At 36.7% G+C, this 16,190-nt stretch overlaps 2 protein-coding genes across 6 annotated transcripts in view; both read left to right on the top strand.

Moving 5' to 3' along the window:
• The first annotated feature begins 1,990 nt into the window (after nucleotides 1–1,990).
• Nucleotides 1,991–16,190, top strand: part of LOC110377185 (modifier of mdg4) — a 452,561-nt gene continuing 438,361 nt past the window's right edge. For all 4 annotated transcript variants that reach the window (XM_064037734.1, XM_064037733.1, XM_064037735.1 and 1 more), the window contains exons 1-4: nucleotides 1,991–2,150; nucleotides 2,241–2,475; nucleotides 2,551–3,108; nucleotides 3,184–3,258. In XM_064037734.1, the coding sequence (XP_063893804.1) occupies nucleotides 2,265–2,475; nucleotides 2,551–3,108; nucleotides 3,184–3,258 (844 nt within the window). In that variant the 5' untranslated portion in view covers nucleotides 1,991–2,150; nucleotides 2,241–2,264. The remainder of the gene's footprint in view (nucleotides 2,151–2,240; nucleotides 2,476–2,550; nucleotides 3,109–3,183; nucleotides 3,259–16,190) is intronic.
• Nucleotides 8,922–15,928, top strand: LOC135117749 (uncharacterized). Of its 2 annotated transcripts, XM_064037738.1 has the most exons (3): nucleotides 9,467–9,486; nucleotides 14,447–14,538; nucleotides 15,561–15,928. In XM_064037738.1, exons 1-3 carry the CDS (start codon nucleotides 9,482–9,484, stop codon nucleotides 15,911–15,913), a joined length of 450 nt encoding a protein of 149 aa, XP_063893808.1. In that variant the 5' UTR covers nucleotides 9,467–9,481; the 3' UTR covers nucleotides 15,914–15,928. The 2 variants fall into 2 exon arrangements, 1 of the variants encoding a protein (XP_063893808.1); XR_010277117.1 differs by lacking the exon at nucleotides 14,447–14,538 and having other exon boundaries at nucleotides 8,922–9,486; nucleotides 15,561–15,700.

Below are 16,190 nucleotides of genomic sequence, written 5' to 3'. Positions count from 1 at the left end.
ACAAAAATACAATCTACACAATGATTACAATGAATGGCATTTCAGCAACTATGCTAATAACAGGTATGCATGACGTTTAAGAACCAATATCAGAGACTAAAGGAAACAAAACAAAAAACTATAAGGAAATTAAAAAAAAAAAAGTCTACAAAAAACCTAAAACTAGGATATAACTATTAACTAAACAAGAAAAAAACGGCCAAGTGCTAGTCGGACTCGCGCACGAAGCGTTCCGTACCATTATTTATAAAACGGACAAAAAATCACGTTTGTTGTAGGTATTGTATGGGAGCTCCCCAAAATATTTTTTTATATAACACACAACAAATATACAGTATTTGTTGTCATAGCGGCAACAAAAACACATCATCTGTGAAAATGTCAACTTTAACTATCACGGTTCATGAGATACAGCCTGGTGACAGACGGACCGACGGACAGAGAAGCGAAAACAATAGGGTCCCATTTTACCCTTTGGGTACGGAACCCTAAAAATTAACTTAAAAATGGTAGGTCTATATTCTATATGAAGAGGAACTCATACAACTCAATTTAAACTTACATTGCATTTTTTTTTTAAAGATAGCTTCTTGGAAAACAATCTCTAAAATCTAAAATCAAATTAAGATTTTTTGTTTCTGATTCGAGTCGATTTTAAAATTGATCGTTTCAAAAGGATCGCCCGCCAGCCCTACCAAAGTGACAACATTTGACAGCATCTTAATACGGAGTTGCCAGTAAGTACATAGATAAAATTAGTTAAAATAAAATCGTATTTAATTTTATAACATCTAAAATCCATTAGGTTTTGGAAAACATGTCAGAATCAGAAAACTAAGAATAGGTATTTGTGAAACACGGGTAGGTAGGTACGTAATTTTCTCATTGAACTCTCTCACGGAACATTGCACGTGTGTACCTACAGCGTTTGCTTAGCATTTGGCAGATTAACAGAAACTCTAAGTACCTAATTTTTTTATTTATTTTCAATTCAAACCTTTTTCTATTTTCAAAATCAAATTTGAGATTCCGGTTTGTGAAAATCGTGTTGCACGAAAGACAAAATCACAATTAATAAATGCACAAATTGGGAAAAAGTTCTATTTGCTGGTAACACTAAATCGTGATCCAGTATAAATTATACAATTTAGAACTTTGTTGCTGGGACATAAGGTCGAAATCAATATCTTGTTCCTTTTTCTGAAACAGAAATATCTTTATCTCTGTCTTCGAAGTGATAAGTCGCATGAACACCATGTTAAATTATATCACACGTTTTACAAAAACACTCCCTGACAACATTCTGCTGAACTATACCTGAAATTTTAAAATTGTTTTACTACGATTCCATTTTTTTTTGGAACTGGTGTAGTAATCAATAAATTAATGTCCAGTTTCTACTCCAATTCATTAAGTACCTAGTTCACCAACCATAGCACCAATTCTAAGTAGGCCCTTACCTTAGCAAGGAAGAAGTAAAAGTCAATCGCAATTGGGTACAACTCGCAATAAAAAGTAATAATTATTACTTTAATAATTAATAACTTACTTACTTTAATAATAGTTTAATTAGAACCCGCATCTTACTGAAATATAGGTACTTGTTCTTGTACTCTGCAAAATGTTAAAATATGATTGTATCTTTTTTTAGGTTAAATTAAAGCTTTAAAGTGACTTGATTTACCAGATGTATGAGAAACCACCAAACATCAAAATAAGATAATGGAACCAAACGAGTTTACTTTTTTAACAAAATCGGTTAAAAGAGACATGACGCCGTCGTGCTACTACACCAACATAAAATATACCAATTTACCAAAATCGGGATAACTCAAAATATGCAGTATTATCTTGATCATGTAACTTTAATTTACGTGCAAAATTAAGCACAATTGAAATCTATTACAAAACCAAAGAAATTATAGATATTAGTCCCATAAATTTCAAAAATACATTTCGTGCAATTCATCGTGCAAATTGGCCCCTTGTGACGACACAGTATACGTCGCGTTTGCGTCATCATATCGTGAACAGCGCTCAAACGGGGAGGACGTGGGATGAGAGTGTGCAGTGCTTAATTAGAAACATTGTTTTATTATTTTTTCAAATGTTTCTAATATCGGAATTATAAAGTACAAAGTTTAGGATAGGTAAATATTTGGCAGTGATTATTGTTCTATACAAATTATTGTTGTGGTGTGTGTGTGACGTTACTCAATATTTGTTTTTTCTGGTTTCAGGTTCCTCTCGGGGTCGCCGCCATCATGGCGTCGGACGAACAATTTTCACTATGTTGGAACAATTTCCACGCGAATATGTCAGCAGGCTTTCATGGCCTGCTGTCGCGTGGAGATTTAGTAGACGTAACGCTGGCTGCCGAAGGCAGGTTATTACAGGCACACAAATTAGTTTTATCAGTATGTTCTCCCTATTTTCAAGAAATGTTCAAAATGAACCCAACTCAACATCCCATAGGTAAGATTGCTATCTGTAAACCTTTTGTATGTTCTTGTATTTTACTGTTTATTAATGATTTCTCTCTTGTTTCAGTATTTTTAAAAGATGTTAGTCATTCAGCGTTAAGAGACTTATTACAGTTTATGTACCAAGGTGAAGTTAATGTTAAGCAAGAAGAATTAGCATCGTTTATTAGTACCGCGGAACAGCTTCAAGTTAAAGGTCTAACCGGAAATCAAAATGAAGAAAGTTCCACGCCATCCAAACCAAAGCCGACCTCCAGGCCAGGCCCGAGGTCGTCACAACAAAGGCAATCTGTTATGACTAAGTTAGAGACTGATTTAGATTCTAAGCCCTCCTCCACTCCAGTAGCGGTTAAGCGACCAAATAGGCCATCAATAGCATCAAATAATTCGTCATCTTCACAAAGTGGACCTGCGAAACGAAAATGTGTGGACCCATTAGAAGCCGGACCTTCAGGATCAGCGAAAGAGGAATTTGTTACGATACCTGATGAGGACGAAAATAACGCTGTGGCACCCAAAATGGAACCCGAATTTGTTAACGAAAGTATGTGGGATGATGACGATGACGGCGCTAACAATGAGGAAACGAACTTTGGCGAAGATGACTCTAATATGGAAATGACAGGTAATTGGGTTGTATGATGGAGTAATAATGATATCCTTTACAGAGCTTGTCTGCTAATCTCTTATTATTTCTCAGGCTTTGACGGTTCAACAACAGGCGATGGCAATATAACTGGAGGCGGCGAAGGTGGAGCTGTAGGAGATGCACAAGGTAGGTTTGCAACTTCCTTTTGTAAAGGCAGCTCGTCCAAGTTTAACTTTGACAAGCTGTCTCGTTCATAGAACTTGGTGACTGTCGTTTATTCCAAAGAAAGTAGTTACCCATGGGTCACCAAGTTTACTTTTAGTCGTAGAAATGAAATTTGTAAGTTAGCTGTAAGTAGTTTAGATTAGAATTATTGAATAGCTATTTAAGGTTACAGGTATGTATATTGAAGGTGGCGTTTCAGACTGAAACGTCTCCTTGACATGAGGTAAAGGTACCTGGTTTGGTAAAGGTTTTGAAAGGTATAAGGTTTTGATTGGTAAATGGTTCTAAAGAGGTAAGGTTTTCAGGTATGCAAGCTAAGTTATTGGTAATGTTAAAAGGTCTCTGGTAAAGGTAAGATGGTGAGGTACTTGGTAAGTGGGTATTACACGCAAACTTTGCGTGTGGTCTGTACGGTATAGTGTGAATGCTGTTATGTATGTTGTGCTGTGCAGTTTCATTACGTAAGTATGAGTTACCTGCTACTGCGTTATAGTATGCGACGCGAGTGGCAGGTGGTTGGTATGTTTTTAGGTACCTAGGAGTTGTTAGTGCGATCGCGTAGGTACCACCGGGTTCTTATCGTGTTTGCGTCAGGATGGTGATTATTTTGGCGGGTAACGGGTCATTAGGTAGGTAGGTACCTATAGGTATCTTGAAATTACACTGCTGGTATTTCTCACCATCCTGATGTTGGAACCGCGGGTGTACCTATGCGCATTCGCTTGTAAAGCGGGTTGCCAAGAGGTTAGCTAAGTTTAGCTTGGCTCGCATTGCTTAGGTACACAGCTTTTCATATTTCTGTACTCGTTCCCATGGTTTTTTGTCTGCACACTTTGAAAACAGCGTTAGCGATGCCCACTAAGCTAAACCAAGTGAGCTCTTGGATCTTTCCCGCAGTAGACGGAAATTCCGTCTCCGATCTTCGCGTCGGAACGCCAATACAGTCATATTGCAAACCGCCAATCGCGTGTGCCCGCCATTTGTATTTTTATAGGTAGGTATACAATAACATTTGTATGGCGTGCGCCGCGAAGTTCGGCGACGGAATGGGCCAGGCCACAACAGTGCGTTGCGGCGTCGCATCGCAAAAACAACATTGCACAGCTATGCGATTGATATGATATGCGTCGTCGCCGCAACGCACTGTTGTGGCCTGGCCCAATTTCCGTCAAGTGCGGCAAAGGCCTTAGGCTGGAAACAATGCTCGACGAAGATATTAGCATCTGTGCAAGTCTATAAACGCGCAAATAGCTATGCTGACGTCTTAGGCGCTTTGCCCACGGAGCAACTATTGGAGCAACCGGCAACTGGCAACTAGCTTTTTACATATATTTCAATTGAACCGCGCACACATAGCAACTCGAGTTTCAAGTTCCGGTAATCGTCAACAGTTTTCAGTTGCTGTAATCGATGACTAAGATAGTTCCTAATTGCCACAACTAGCAACTGTTAAATATTATTCCGTCTTTGTTGGCGCCGTCGACGGCGACGACGTAATAAAATGAGAGCAAGTGCTGCTTCTTCGATATCCACTGTCACACTGAACGCTGATCGCTGCGTACATTTAGCAACTCGGCTATGAAAGTTGCTCACAGATTGCCATAAAATTGCGGCAATCGTAAACGTTATAGCAACTATCAACTTTTTACAAGAAACTTTTAAAATGTTGATAGTTTCCTCAACTTAAGTTGCTCCGTGGGCAAAGCGCCTTACGGCCCATTCACACATGGGAGTCCGTTTTACTGGTACGTTTTTAACGGATACGTCATAAATTTATGCGCTGTTCACACATAGGCACCGTATAACGTTCAACGAATCCGTCATTACTGGATGCGATGTGTGAACAGAAAACTCGCTAATTAACATTTCCTTGTCAAATTCAGACATGTGTAACCGCATTTAGTTTCATTAAATCATTGAGAAACCTAATAGACGACTGATTTAGTCAAGTCAAAAATACACTGACTGCTCGAGCTGTCGACAGCTCGACGTTCTACTGAATTGAAATTGCCCACCGCTCGAGCTGTTGAACCGACTGCTTAAATTTGAACTGATCAGAAATGGTATTAATCGCCGTCCATCCTAGTGGTGCATCCACACATGCCGCCGCATCTCAGCCGCGGCACGCGCGGCTTTTGGTTGCCGGCGGCAGTTTGCTTGCGGCATACGGAGTGGTAGTGTTGTCGTATAATTTCATAGAAGTAAATAACGAAATGACAAATCTGCAGGCCGCCGGCAACCGCCGGTAAAGCCGGCGGCCTGCATTCAGCGGCAAGACGGTCTGAAACCCGGCGGCATGTGTGGATGCGCCATAATACCCATAAATTCACATTTAACATCAGATTGGCCTACCTGAAAAATAAGATGAAAATACGTTTGTGTGATTGGAGACGCATGCAAGTGTTTATATACAATAAAGATCGAAAATAATCAAATATGATCAGGCAGTATGTGTCACAAGCACACAGTACGGCCAAGTTCAGCCCTCGCTCAGCGTAATGCTGCGAGTTGCGACCCTGTTGCGAGACGAGATTTTCTACGATAGCCAATACTAAAGTAACCGTGCTTCGGGCGGTTTAACTAATTCTCGTTCCCGGATAAAATACAGTCATATGTTAATCGGGGATAATGGAACATTATACTGGTAAAATATTTTTTTTATATTCGATCCTTTAGTAGTTTTTATCGACTTTTTAAAAAGGGTTAGGTACGGCTTTCCACCGTTTCTTGAGTGTAAATATGTAATATTCTTTATTACATAGGTATTCCAATCAGCTGAACAATATTATGGCCGATAACGGATTCTATTCTTGTTAACACCTTCACCCGGCTTTTAAAATGATTACCTTGTTACTCACTAGATGTCACTACAAGTATCCATCCAAGCACCTTCCTAAGCATTTATGATGAAAAGAATTTCAAATTATAAGTAGGACTGTTTGTAGGTATGCACAGTGGCGGCCCTAGGGGTGTGCGAACTGTGCCATCGCACAGGGCCTCGCGCTTATGGGGGCCTCGCGCTAACTGAGCAACCCACACTAATATAAAAAATATATATATCTGGTCCAAGAAAAAAAGTGTTTTTTTTTTCTTTTTTCTAATTTATTCTGCGTTTACTTTTTGAGTCCTCAATTTAACAAAAAGTTGGAACACCAAAGTAACAAAAACAACTGGCTCTCGATCCAGTCACGGATTCTTTTTATTTGTTTAATTTGAGAGTTCTTAAAGAAACAACAAAAAAAATTCGCGCTCGCTACGCTCGCGGCTGTTCACTTGACAGTGCCTTTCCTTCTAACTTGATTAGAATACTTTTATGTCCCAAAACCCAAAAATTTTCGCGCTCGCTACGCTCGCGAGTTCACCTTCCACTGTTGTTTATTATACAAGTTTAGGTGCTTTAGTGACCCATAGCTCTAAAATTTTTGCGCTCGCTACGCTCGCGGGTGCTACACTTTCCACTTGTTTTGTTTATTTTTTCCTTTTTTAACAAGAAAATAACTCCTAGCTTCCATATGAACTTTGACGTTCGAGCTACTCAAGTCACAATCTTTCAAAACATAGGGGGCGCTTGGGTCATGATTGCACCCGGGCGTTACATGAGCTAGAGACGGTCCTGAATCAGTTATATGAAGAGCTGAATATTATCTAGGTGCTGAAATAAATATTAGAAAAGAATTTAACTGAAATTTCTCCCACTACCGAAATAGTCTTGAGAATTCGAATAATAAACTAATAATATAGAAAAAGCAGTTTTTCGAGGCTTAAAATGATTAAAACATATATAAGGAATTCGATGACACAAGATCAACTTTCAGCCCTTGCTATTCTTTCGATCGAAAATGACGTAATTCCTCATTAATTCGATTATTCTGCTTTAATTAAAGATTTTAGTCATAAGAAAATTCGAAAGCATCAGATCATTTTAATATTTGTTAATTTTGTGATTCTATTGGTTTATTTAACATGATCATTCTCCTCAAACATGACGTTTAGCTAGATCAAAACACCAGCTTACTCTCGCAACACAGACTTTTCACGTAGGACAAAGGGCCTCGCATAGACCTGCCGCACGTAGCCTCGCAATGGCTAGGGCCGCCGCTGGGTATGCATCATAGTTAATTAATATTTTAATTTGTACTTTTGTTGATACCTATGTTCTACAAATAAATAAAATATTTGATACAATGAATGTTATGTATTGAGATAGTTTGTATGTTTGTTTGAGTGTTTATGTATCTGGTATGGCCCTAGGAACTACTACCGTACCTGGATGATAATAAAAAGTCCTATGACATTCCCTCGGGTTAGTTAAGCCCAACATTTTTCAGCCAAATCGGTTTAGCTGTTACTTCTTTTTTTCTATATAAATACGTATAGGATTTATTAAATAAATACTTTATATACGACGCAATAATGTGTTCAGATGGGAAACACCGCACGGCAAGAGAATATCAAACAACATTCTGGTTTCTATTATTGGGTTCGCTAGAGGGCGTTACTAATGTGTAATTTAGGTGATTAAGCAACTGTGAACCTCATATTGGTTGGTACACAGGTACAAGTATTTATGTACTTATAGTTAAATATTTATCTAAATAAAAAAAAAACATTTTATTCAAAAAATGTTGTCAGGTAGAAAGTTACATGGCCCATTTTCACCGACAAGAACGTATTTTATTTTTAAAACATACGTTTATTTAATGTTGACATTGAACTTGTTAAAGTAGGAAAATGAAAACAAATGAACATCTTTTACTTCTACATTTACTAAAGGAGTCATGTTAGTTATACAGTACTACTCATTACTCAAAAGTTAGTGAGCCGTTCAAGCTGAGAGAGAAGGTATATTAGACCCAGCAGAAGGACTTGCTAGAATAGTTTTGGTCACTATCTGGCTATGGGGAAGTAGTTATCTCGGGACGAGGGTGAAACCGCAAGCGGAAGCTAGTTGAACTTAAAATGTTCGTGAATGACTCATGTAAATACTTGAATTATTAAATACCATCACTATGTTTTGTACACTTACAGCTGTATGTTATGTACCATACCTAAATGAATGTGTTAAATTACGGGTGTAAAACCCGCGTTATTTTATCAATAAAAAATAAAGTTTTTTATAAGTTGTTTCATTTAAAGAAAAAACTCCCACAACCTACTTACCTGCATATTCTTAGTTATGCTGCTACGACAACAGATAGTTTAGAGTAGATAAATCCACGTACATAAATGTAATATTTTTGATGGTAATCATCTCACAATTTCAGTTTTTTTTAAAGGGACCCGATACGATAGTTATTAAAAATTAAAACTTAAATTTCATAAAGCGCCCTCTTTCGATACGGTCACAAACTCGGTCGCATTTTTAAATATGGCAATAAAAAAAGACAGGAATACCGCCAGTTATTGTGATGTTCAATTCTATATATTTTTTTCTAACATGGGTTTGAATTCAATTAACGCGAAATAACGATTTTAATTTATGGAAAAGTTGTGCATGCTCGTAAGAAAGCATGATAAAGAAAACGTTTAGTGCGTTCCGTATCACTCGCACGAATAAAAACCTATTTTGTTTTAATACTGTCATGTTTTATAATTTCACACAAAATATTTATAATGACTAAACATCAATGCAGAGGGTTACAGTATCAAATATATAAAGTTTTGGATCTAAGAAACACGATAACCAAAACGAGTTTAGTGAAACCGCAATAAAATAACCTATCAAAAACGAGTCATCAATGTAAATGACACTAGATAATGGAAATATTATTTCCTTTTTAGGAAAAGTCGGTTTTATAAAATATATGATCTAAAAATAGATTGATGTCCTTTCCTGAAAATAACATGTTTGCGTATTGCGGAACGTGATTCCGTTATTTGTGGTTGTCCGTCTTAACGCCGTGGAATCTATGGTTGCAATTGTGTCACTCGACGATTGTTTACTATTTTGGGAAATATTAAAAGTTTGTTGTGCTTTTTATTAATTATACAGTCGTATAATTAATAGATAACTACTGGTGGACTGCAGTGTTAAAGTTCTGGATACAAATCTCGTGATAATTCTGGACATGTCATCATTTCATATTAGGAGGTGTTTACGTGATGATATAAAATGTTTGGTGTGCTAAATAGTGATTATATTTTGTGATTATGTGATAAAAAGTGTGTTACATGCTGAATATCAATGCGGTATGTACCAATTTATTATTCTGATTTCTGAGCACTAGGGAAAGTAACACGACATGTAAACGAATGCAGGTTGTCAACTAGAGTACCATATATTACGTTCTTATCTGTTTTACTACTAAATTGTCGCTAAAAAGCCTTGCATTGCATCATATAGGTAACAGATACGTGTTTCATGTAGTTTTTCTTATAATAAACATGTTTTCCACGCACTATTTGGCAGCTTGTAAACATAACCTATAAATTGAATCCAATGTTTAGGTCTCTTATTTGCTATGGTTGTTTCTTGTGTAGAATGATGAATTTGCGACTGCGAGGATCCGTAGTAGGTGAACACTATTTAGTCTAATTACTCTTAATGTTTCTGTGATAAATGTTTATTGTAGTCAGCATCTCATCAGGATGTAAGCATGTAGCATCTAAAAATTATTTCGTGAGGTGGGTAGTACACATTTGTGTACACATTGAACTTCTATTAAATAATCTATGTTTTTACAAAGTTTATTTTAATTTCGTGATTAATACTTATCATTTGCATGACAAGTGTTTAAGCCTTAAATTGGTACCTTCATATAAACATTGTAAAATGATTGAACTAATAGTATATAATTTCAATGAAATTAAATCATTGGATACAAGTAAGCATTTTATTTTCTGTTTTACTAGTTTATTTTTGCACCAGTCAGGATATTAATTTACAAAATAATCATGTTACATAATTATCTAAACTTAATCAAGTGTTTCTTCTAAATATAGAGATTCCTTAAAATCAACTATTATATTTCTTTACAGCTGTCTGAAAATACTTCAATATATATATATCTAATAGGGTTATAATTATATAAAATTCATGTCAATTATTAACTACAGAAGAAATAGTTGCATTACAGCATTGAGTCTGAACTATTGGTAGCTCTAACACTACTACTTGGGTACATTACTAACTTTACTGCTTTTAACATATGTACTAACATAACTATTAAAACTAAAGCACACCACTGAAAAGCAATAAGCTCTCTGGATATTAAATATGAAGTACACAACTGGCATGTATATAATCTTATTTTCTATACTAGCTACTGCCTGCAGTTTCATTCGCATCCCGTGGGAACGTCTGCACAAACCTAGATAAAAAGTAACCAATAACCTTCCTCTATAAATGGGCTATCTAACACTGAAATTAATTTTCAAATCAACACCAATACTCCCTGAGATTGGCGCATACAGACAAACTAACTTTTCAGCTTTATAATATTAATATAGAATATAATATTAATATAGTTCCTAGAGCAAGGGTTTGTATGTATTTCATTTTAATGGGTATATTTTACTATCTACTATTCATAATATACATGCAGTGAACTCCAAGTTGAAATCCTTATTGAATGAGATGTACATTTAATGACCAGGTCACTGGGTTCGTAATTCAAGTCACCACTCAAGATTAAAGCTTTTTATGAGCATCAAGAAACCATTTTTAATTTTGAGTGCATTTAAAAATATAGATGTAAATACAATCAGGGCCATGCAATTACACAGCATATTATTATACTGAGAATGATCCCTTGATACAAATTGTTCTTTACATCGTATGAATGGCTTATGGTAGGCTATGGGTATGGTTTGTGTGTTGTAAAATATTTAAACGGTAAAGCGAAAAGTCTACAAGCATAATCTCACTTCAGAACACATTTATTTGACTCAAACGGTTCAATTGAGTCGAGCCAAGACAGTCAGACTGCAGATTTAAATAACCAAGAGGTTGAAATTTTACATAATTTATATGACACTAATGTTTAATATCTTAGAAATCTGTATGATGTCAAAACTCATCCTCCATTCTATATTCTGATAGGTTTACTATTGAAAAAATCTGTTACAGAAGCAACTTCTTGCAGATTACTTGGTAAAATCTTAATTTTTAATATACATATAGGTAAGAAAGAAGGTACATATTAACATTTGGTTACAGCTAACAGCCACACAGATAGATAAACCTAGATTGCTTAAACTGTTCAGTCCTGTCATTTGTGATATAAAGGTTGAAAGAATGATAAACTGTATTCCTAAACAATAAGGTGTACCCAGTAACTCAGACATGCAGTTAGACGCTGCATGTTAAATACTTATGGCTTATCCCAGTATACATCCAGATGGACTGGAATACAACCGATAAATATAATGAGTAAGGTTTAAGAGGGTTTTTATTAATAGGGGTCTACCCCTATAAATTAAATTTAATGCAGATGCATTGTAATTATCAAGAACCTTAATCAATTTTGCTAACTTTGCATGAAAAGTCAAAATTGAATCATGTAATATGTCATATTTGTATTCACTATTACTGAATTACTACTACAGAATTATTTGTCAGTACGTATTAAGAAGGTCTTAATTTAATTTATAGCAGTTTAATCTTAGTTTTTATGTATGCAACAGAAATTTCATCTACAATTGGAATGATTTTCTGGGTCCACATCAGGACAGGTCAGGATTTTGATAGATATAATCAATATATCATTAAACAATATATTAAAATTTTATTTGTTCCTGGTTCTAGATGAATGAATAAGCATATAATGCTTACAAGTTTTAAGGACTTGTACAATTTTTTTTTGTTCTTCAAAGAATCTAAAGGTTTTGCAATTTTTATGTAAATTTTTAGATCTCCAAATATACTATTATTCCGTTTGTTATATTATGCTTTATTTTAAATTCTTCTTCTTTCGTGTCGATGACATGTCTTATAGTGAGACTATACTTTGTCAGCCCAATATGCCGCCACAGCGAGAGCATTTTATTTTAAATTAAACATAAATCATATGTAGAAAATAAAGCATGGCATATATATCAATCTTGAGGAGTTACTATGAGGATAAAATCTGGCACAAAATTGTACATTTTGAATGAAATAAATAATATTAAAAAGAGATTACTTGTTTTAATACCCAAATATTATAAATGTTATTGAATTGTTAGTTCATTCAAAATTTGTAGGCACTTACTAACTAATCATTATTTTTCAGTTATGGGAGCATTAAACAGCAATATAAAGAGTGATCTTCATTTCATACAAACTAAAAGCGGTCATCTGCAGTTGATCTATGAGCCTTACATATTTGTGACAGACAGTGTGCGAAGTGGTCGGACATTTTGGAGATGTATGGACTACGGAAAACGCTGTCGAGCTAGAATAACTTCTAAAAATAATGTTTTAAGAATAACCAACCCAGTACATAATCATTTGGAAAATCACATGTCCAAAATATCGCGGAAATATGAATTAGGCGAAGTAGTTACCTGCCCTACCGTATAAGGAATGTACAATCGAGAAATAAACAGCAATAAGTTTTCTTAGGATTTGGTCATTCATTTGCGTGTGCGTTTTTATTTTCTTTAGGCCTTTTATTTTGGTTTTATTTTATAATTTTTTACTGCCATATTTTGTTTATTATGTAACGAGTGTGAAAGGTTTATTTTTATCTTTGATGAAATCACCTGTGTCGCTTTTCTGACAGTGTTGTACATAACTGTACCAATTACAAAATATCTTCCATTTAAAACAAAGCATAATCCAGATTCGTAGTTATTGTTAAGATTATGGTTTTAGTATTTGCTCTATGTAGTTTTGTATCTTGAATGCACTGACGAATGTGATTCTAACTGACGTTGATGAATGGTCATCGAGTATTTTAGTCGATGTTATCAATTTTCTAGTTTGTCTGAACATTGTGATCAATTAATGTAAGTGCGTTAGTGTATAAGATTTCAATAAATACTTCAAATTGATGCTTAGTTCATTTATTACCAAACATAGTTTAAGCCAAACTTTTAGAGGCGCAATACATTAATTGGGTTTGGCATCCATGTCGGTTTGGTGGCCGACATCCAGCTCGGTGAGCAACACATTAATGAATGAGCAAAGATTGATGATTGCAGATGTAGGTTGTCGGTAGAGTACTAATATTGGTTGCGACAGGGCCTGGCAAGGGGCAGGTGTGTTACACGGTGACGCGGCGAGGAGCTCCCTCGCTGGTGGTGGACGGGTTCGGGTACGTGGCGCGCAAGCGGCGTGGCGCGCGCGTGTACTGGACGTGCCGCGGGCGCGCGCAGGGCTGCCCCGCCAGGGCGCTCACCACGGACGGGCGGCTGGTGGCGCGCGTCGGCAGCCACACGCATGCACGACACGCGCCCGTCGTCGATGAACATGCTCGCATAGAGAGTCTCATTGAAACTATCGCTGCCAATAATTAACTGATCGATACTAAACAATACTTATGTTTTGTGCTCATTACATTGTCAATTTATTTTAATTTTCTGATCATAATAAACGCCTAAGTACTTGCTTGGTACAATGGTAGTATTTAATGTTATGATTATTTATAGAAAGTTAAAGAATAAAATTAAGTAGGTAGTTGTATTTCTTACTTACACAATTTATTTTTCTGACTTATCAAAATGATGATGTTTAGCAATCTAGACTTAGAGGCTAAATTACTATTCAACTGTGTAAATCTACCAATATGCACCATTTGTAAACCGTCAACGATGAACCCTGAGCGACTCACAAAATAATAGCAATGTACCTACCTACATGCAATGTGCATCTATAGGCAATGCAATGAACATCATACTTCGTAAGCTAGAAAGCAGAGTGACCTTAGATACCTGAAATGCATACAGGTAGGAATAATGGTAAAGAATCGCCGTCTATTTAATCGAACTATCTTTCTCGCTTTCCCAAAATCTATATAGATCATCTCATCTGTCCCAATCCGTACCTCATTCCCAAATCAGTTCTGGTGCTCAACCGGTCTAATTGTGATGTGGTGGCTTATCTGTACTAATTCAAGATCTATTTGTATTGTGGCGATTGTATGCAAACATTTCCAGTTGGCCAGTAGCATGCATGATCTTACGGCATTTTGGGATTTCTGATAGTCACGGTGGTGGTATTTTACAGTGGAATTCGTCATATCGAACCGCGGGCGGCGGCACATGAAGCTCGAGGGGTTCTCCTTTTACGCGGAGAAAGTTTTCCCGGAGAAAAACAAGGTGCGGTGGCGGTGTACGCGGCGGACTTGTCGCGCTTATGCGCATACGCTGCATGACAGAATATTTGCACTGAGCAACGTGCACTCGCACGAACCTCCGACAGGAAGCCAGGCTGGAGTGCCTCTGTCTGAAAGGGGACCCACCCGAGGCTTTACCAACGCCAACCTCGCTGTTCAGGCCAAGGCTGTTCTTGACGAGTAGTACTGATATATCTTCCACTAACGAGTCTAACCAACTGCTAGAAAATACTAATGTGTAACCTCGAAACTTAGTGTCTGATTAAGACCGAGTCTGATAAGGGTAGCTCTGATCTATGGTGTTTTTATAATTATTTATTAGACCCGGTTTTGTCTGATCGAATGTATTATAGTACAGAGAGTTGTTGATGTAACAAGGGGCATGAAGGCGGGTATAACATTGGACTGATATAGTAATAGTGAGCTTGTATTATGTTCTAGCAATGTGCATGCACAGGCCATTGTAAAATTATGTTATTTCGTATGTTGTTAGTAAGAACCGATCTAGTCACTGAAATGTTATAATGATCTCATTGTGCATAACGATATTAATTAATATTTATAAGTAAAATAATTAAGTAATTATTAAACAAAGTAAATTTTAAGTAGGTAACGAAATTCGTGACAGGCAGCAATAATTTTTTTAGTCTACAAATAACAGCAATAAGCGTGTTTATTGTTTCTTAGAAAATATTTTTTGACCTCACCCATAAGTATATCTTGATAGTAATTCTACTATATTTATTTACACAACACAAACATTGTCTATGTATACAGCTACCATTGCAGTATTTTATTAGTTATCATTGTAATGTAATGATTCACTATTGAAGTTATTTTGTGCTTTAACAAATTATAATATAACATTTCCATATTTTCAGTGTCCATGTTATTGTAAATGCTTGCGAGGGTGACTAACACTGGGCTTGTTGCATGTTGCTCTTACCGACGTCTAATATAATGAGTACCAATATTTGACTGTATATCGTGTGGTTGTTTCACTAGACGACAACAAGTTCGTGCGCTTGTGCGTGGGGCCAGGCGGGCGGCCCCGGCTCTGGGTGCGCGGGCGCAGCTTCTACGCGGCGCACACGATGCGCTCCGGCGTTGTGCGCTGGCGATGTACCATGGGCGGCTGCGGCTGCAAGGCCTACACCCAGAAAGGAACCCTTCACAAGCTGGTCGGCGAGCACAACCACGCCGGTCGCTGTGGCCGGCGCCCGCCAAACATTCCCGCTGCTCAACTGACTGCCTCCATTTCAGCTCCTCCCTCATCGTCCTCTTCCTCCCCTCCCACTCCCCTACTAGTTCCACGTCTGCCTAATTTTGACCCCAATGCTTGGATAGTACGTTATTAGTACTATCTCGTAGAAAATTGTTTTAGCTTCATATCAAGAAAGTAGCAATCAGTTCCGACTCGTGGAACTCGTATTAGCTTTCATTTGCATTCTGTGTTAGAGAGAAAATGATTTTTTATAGGGTTCTACATATGTAAAATGTAGGACAAGACACAATTCAATAGAATTGATAGTAGTGGTCTTGAGTAGTACTAAGTGTGATCTCGTTATTTGAGCTCAAATGTGCCATAGAAAACAAGTACAACGTTTTGTTACTTACTAAAATTGTGATAATAAG

This window comes from Helicoverpa armigera, chromosome 14 (assembly GCF_030705265.1).
Source record: "Helicoverpa armigera isolate CAAS_96S chromosome 14, ASM3070526v1, whole genome shotgun sequence".
NCBI lineage: Eukaryota > Metazoa > Arthropoda > Insecta > Lepidoptera > Noctuidae > Helicoverpa > Helicoverpa armigera.
This window is presented reverse-complemented; position numbering and strand designations above follow the sequence as displayed.